At 39.5% G+C, this 5,703-nt stretch overlaps 1 protein-coding gene across 1 annotated transcript in view; it reads right to left on the minus strand.

Moving 5' to 3' along the window:
* Positions 1-5,703, minus strand: part of LOC103389183 (formin-1) — a 64,132-nt gene that overhangs the window by 12,044 nt on the left and 46,385 nt on the right. The window contains exon 16 of the mRNA XM_025059309.1: positions 1,929-2,021. Within this exon, the coding sequence (XP_024915077.1) occupies positions 1,929-2,021 (93 nt within the window). The remainder of the gene's footprint in view (positions 1-1,928; positions 2,022-5,703) is intronic.

Genomic DNA, 5,703 nt, shown 5'->3' on the forward strand with positions numbered 1-5,703 from the left:
TCACGCGCTGTCTCACACCCCACTGAGACGCCCTCTCCCAGCAAGAACACACACACACACACACACACAGATAAAAACAAACACTAAAAAAAGAGTCAGAGCCAGTGTCACCCAGCTGACAGCGTAAAAAAAGTAAAAACACATAATTATACCTTCCTCGTTTTTTAAAGGTCCCATGCAGCGTTTGTCTGTGTGAAAATTGGATTTCTCTACTTCTGCGGGCTCGGTTTCATGACTCTCTCTGCGGCTGTCCATCTCACCGTTTCATCTTTGAAGTAACTACCAATATACTTGACAAGTTAACACGAGCGAGGGTCCGCTGATAGGCAGAACTGAGGGGCCAACATCCATCGTTAACATCAAGTGTCGAGTCTCACTGTCCTTCGAGTGAACGGAGCAGAATAAGCTTTTTTTTTTTTTTTTTTTTTTTACTTTGCTACTTTGAACTTCAGACGACGGAAGAAATAGGAAAAAAAATGGGGGAGGAGGGGTGAGTGTCCTACAGTAGTTTAGATCAGTGTTTCCCAAACTGTTTTTTTCTGGGGACCCATGTTTTAAAAGTCACAAACCTCCGCGACCCAAGTCAATAGACATTATTCAAATACTCCTGGGAAACATGATGCAAGTTGACCCAAAAAAAAATCTCTTGTGACCCACCTGAGGGTCGCGACCCAGTCTTTGGGAAACAATGGCTTATATGGTGACAATGTATGAGTTGAGGTTCATATTGTTTTTGAGCAACCAATAACATTTTTTGTGTTTTGAATAATAATAATAATCATTCAATTTGTTGACTTTTAAATTATTTTTTTTGTGACTTGATAATAATTACCCAAGTTAAATTTTTTCCGTCCTTGGTGTAAGAGGAGGTTCGAGCTCGTTAGGTGTTCATTAACGTAACACTCTGCACTTCATTAATGTGGAGTTATCAGTTAATAAAACAAATCTGAGAGTCAGTCTTCGTGTAGTCGAACACAGATGTTTTTTTTTGTTGTTTTTTTTCCCTTTTCTCAGAGGACGGTAAGAAAGAAAAGTCGTAAGGTTCTCGTTAAACATTAAAACACTGGTTTGTTGTTTTGGCCGTTTAAACACGGCTAAAAATTAAACCTAAAACATGTGAAAGAGTAAAATTAATAAATTAGTTGGTAAATTCAGTACTTAATTAATTAATTTATTCAATACATTGAATACTTGAATATCAAATGATTGAATAATAAATTAATTGATTAATAATTGTATTGATTAATTAACCAAGGAACATGCCACTCATTTTGTAATTAACTTTTTAGCCAACTCAAGTAATGGTTCAATATATCAAAATACTTCCTCCGTCCATTCATTTTTTTGCGGCTCTGTTACACAGTGGAAACACATGTCGTTATTTACACACACTGCGGGGAAGAGTTTCGGTTTCACACAGCAGCTCAAGCTTTAAATATCATCTCAACAACCCGCATGTGTTTGTTTGGGCTTCAACCTCAGGTCAGCGGCCCAGCTTGTGTCCAACCAGCCTGACTGAGATCAGGACAGTCGGTAAGTCTTTGACTGACTGATTGACACAGCAGTCAAATGGATCGTGTTTAAGATTTTCAAACGTTTTCAAAAGTTCTCAAACTCTCAAACACAATTCTCGACACGTTTTCGTAGCACCACCAAGATGCACAGTGATCACTAAAATCTGAGAAGCTACATTTTGGGCTAAACCTTTTCGACATTTTTCCACAAAATCCAGTGTTAATGTTGTTATGATATCTCTCAAAAAAATCAAAATTAATCATAACAATTCGATGCCTGCCGTGTAAAAAAAAATAATGTAAAAGATGCAAAGCCAGCACTTTTACGTCACCAAAACAAAGTTTCCATGTTTTTACTTATGATAAATGCGTTTGGTTCAGGCAGTAAAAAGGACGGCCGTTAGCTCGACTCACCTGAGGTAATAAATCCCTCCATCTTCTCCTTAAATGGTTGGAGGTTTTGCTCCGATGAGTTCGCACAAACTTTCTGCACATTTTTCTCACAGGCTGCAGGAGAGAAGGAAAAAGATGACATATTAATGAATAAAAGTCTAGAACAGATATATCGGGGTGCGGTGCTGAATGTGGCCCAGTGTGGTCTTAATGTTTAAAACATTTCTGGACCTTTTGGGACCAGACGATGAAACAGATTCTTTTCAGATACTTTTCCAGACCAAACCTCCCCCCACCCCCCCACACCTCCTCCCTCCAAACAGCATCATCTTCTGGCTCCTGACCCTCTTTGCAAACCCTAAAAAATATGTAAAGAAACATCAACTTTTTGAATGTATTTTCTAATTTGTATTTACTATTTAATTATTATTATTATTATTTAATATTATTATTATTATTATTGTATAACAGGTACAAACTGCCAGGTTTACACAGATTCACAAGATGCGTTCAGGTACCATCTGAAACATAAACATCTGGCATTTACTTCAAACTTTTCAATTTGTAAGGTTTAAAAAAATTGTAAAATAATAACAATAATAATTTGTTTTTTCTTTTTCTTTTCACATTATATTTTTCTTCTGATTTGTTAGCCCACAATTTAGACTTTGCTTTTTAAATTTAAATTTAAATTTTATCCCAGAGTCTGACACCTGTGGTCTACAATGAGGTATTACAATTAAGGAAACTAGCTTTTAACAAATATGACACAGATTGAATTGCCTTCTGTTGTCACAGGGTCTTCTGATGATTCAACGCCACAGATTTTCTGTGAACTGCGCGGAGGTGTGACGCTCACTCTTCCGTTAGCGCACGTGAGCTCAGCAGATGTGCGGGTTTTTTCTGCACGCTGCCAAATGAGACGACTCACACGAGCTCGGAGGAAACAGTCGTGACTGAGCGCGTTCCAGCCGAACCTTCCTCACTTCCTCCCCAAATGTGAGGCTCACTATACACACACACACACGGGCACATTCCTCCAATCTGTAAGTCATTAATGGCTGCAGTAAATACCTTTACTTGCTTATGACAGCATAGCCAAATTGTTCTGCAAAACAACAAGAGCATTAACAGGTCTGGGCGCTGTCTCGCTTCACCGCGTCGCCACTTTTAGATCTGAGCCCGGCTCTCGCCTGTTCGCATGCGGAGCGGCTGCACCTGCACTTGGGTAAAACTCACTCTACGACATCTTTTATTTATTGAACGTCTTAATAAATCAGACAGGAAACACGAGGCCGGGACATTAAAAGCACAGCCTCACCGTCATGATTCTGCGAAAAAAAAAAATTTAAAAAAAAAGGAGGATGGAGCGATCCTGAAGTCTTTGAAATAAAAAACAGAAATAGGCCATCACACAAACATGATGACCGAAATTTCCTGTTTGGACAAACCAGGTTTCCTCTGCAGAAATCCCCCAACTCAAAAAGTCCCATTAAAACAGTGTTTAAAGAGTAAGTCTACAATTTAGAGGCGGCTCTCTTCCAAATGTGGTCCAGACAGCAAAGGCCGCGAGGAGAGAGCCCACAAAAACGTAGCAGCTGTAAAGAATAATAAAAAAACACTAAAGGTCTGGTCTGAAACATCGTCTTGGAATGATAAAACATTTTCTGACTGCACTCAGAAAGGCAGAAGAGTTCTCCTGATAAACAGCCTTTGAACTGCAGCGGCACAAAAACATTTGAGCAGAAACATTTTGATTTCAAATGTTACCGCTGCATGCTAGCGATATATCGTGAGCGCTTACGTAGATACGTAGTCACAATATGTAAAGTATTAGGGCTGTTTAATCGCAATGTTGTTAACGAGGCAGCAACTGATTAATCACGATTAATCGTTTGCTAGCAGCTACGAATAATCATGATTAATTTACATAAATCAACATTCCTAAATGCAAAAATATATACAGTATATATTTTTATCTTTATTACTGGAACAGAAAGACACATATCAGCAGGTAGAGGTCAGTGTTTCTCACCTGTTTTTATATGTGACTTATATGTGAATTATTCTAATACACATACAGCAGTGGTTCCCAAACAGCGCCCCCCTTTGTTGGATAGCGCTCTTGTCGACACAATATAGGATGTTCTCAGCAAAACAAGAAAATAAAATTAATAATCGGAGAATTCTTTTTTTCCTGTGCCACAATAACAACATATAGAAATTACGTTCCTTTGACCTTTAGTACCTCCTGCAATAAGTCTGCGCCCCCCACTTTGGATACCCATGATACTGTATACAGAGACAGAACATATTTAAAGAACACCCTCTTGACCGTCTCTTGTTCGTATTTGAAGCCAGTCCTTCTGTTTGTCTAGGAAACCTCTCTGTAACTGTGGTATAAACGGCCGTCCTGTTGCGCCCTGTGGCCACTTAAGGGATTGCTATTAAAGCCAATTTCACAACTATTAAAAGTAATGATGTAGCTACTCTAGCAGTGACCCGTGAAAGGAGGATTTTTTTTTTAACAACAATGAGAGCCACTAAGAGGTCCTGACTCTGTGGCACAGTTTCCAACGTCAGACACTGTGTCCAGTCATGCAGCCACAGGGGACTGTTTTCCACCACAGACAGACTGGGTAATGATGGGAGACAGAGGTCCAATCTTTAATGGCCTTCCACTATTACTACCAGGGAAAGACGGATGAGATCACACGCCGTGGCCTCAGCATCTACAGGAACCGGGCACGGCCGGGTCAAAACACAAACCTCAGTGGAGGGAAACATACTACACTCGGTGACCTGTGCAGTTAAGTTGTCCGTCTGAGGCAAGGGAAAATTTTTTTTTTTTTGTCTTTACACAGACGACCACAGTTCTATCTGTTAAAACTACACACAAACCTGACGACAAGAAAGCTGCAAATAGCTGGGTATGAAAGGAGCGTCCACCAAAGGACCAGTCTGGTCAGAACGGAGAATGAAGCTGATTGGCTTAATTACTGTATGTAAACACTGGAGGCAGTAGAATCATCATGTATAAAAAAGCTACTTGTTATAAACTACTACTAACTCTTGTTAGTCAAACATATGGCCCGCAGGCCAAAATTGGCCCGCTCGGGGTTTCAATTCGGCCCACTTGATGGATTTATTTTTTTAAATTCTATGTCACACTTTTGTTTGTAGTTAACCTGGTTCTGCGACCAACATCCCGAATAACTTAAATAATAATAATTAAAAAAAATATGCATACCATCTAGAGCCAAAAGAGGGCAGCATCTACACTGGTGCCACCTGGACGCTGCTACGTCACTAACTAAACCATAAAGACTAGCTTAAAAAAAAAACACGAATCAATTTATTTTATAGCTTATTTATATTTAGCCTTTTTTCTTAAATCTGTCGTGTAAATGAAAAAAAATCGCAGATTACAGTTCGTTGTTGGATTCTTGTCAAGTAATTGTTTAAAAAAAACAATTAGAATCGTGTGTGTGTCTTTCACATTCTGGACCACGGGATATTTTCAAATCTAGTTTTGGGCCGGATTGGACAGTTCGGCGGGCTGGATTCGGCCCACGGGCCACCAGTTGATGATCACTGCAGTGTACCGTTGGACTGCAGTTTGCTGTCCGGTGACATGCTGGTTCACTGTAACTACCAAAATGGTTTACGTTATATCAACTGTTGCCATGGTTACGACTGACCACCATTTAAAGGTAAAGGCACCGAAAAAAGGTTGACAGAACATGGTTTTAACACCAAAACACTGAACTGTTTCATATGAACATCAAGAAACCAC

The sequence above is a fragment of the Cynoglossus semilaevis genome, chromosome 1 (assembly GCF_000523025.1).
Source record: "Cynoglossus semilaevis isolate Cse_v1.0 chromosome 1, Cse_v1.0, whole genome shotgun sequence".
In the NCBI taxonomy this organism is placed as follows: Eukaryota; Metazoa; Chordata; class Actinopteri; order Pleuronectiformes; family Cynoglossidae; genus Cynoglossus; species Cynoglossus semilaevis.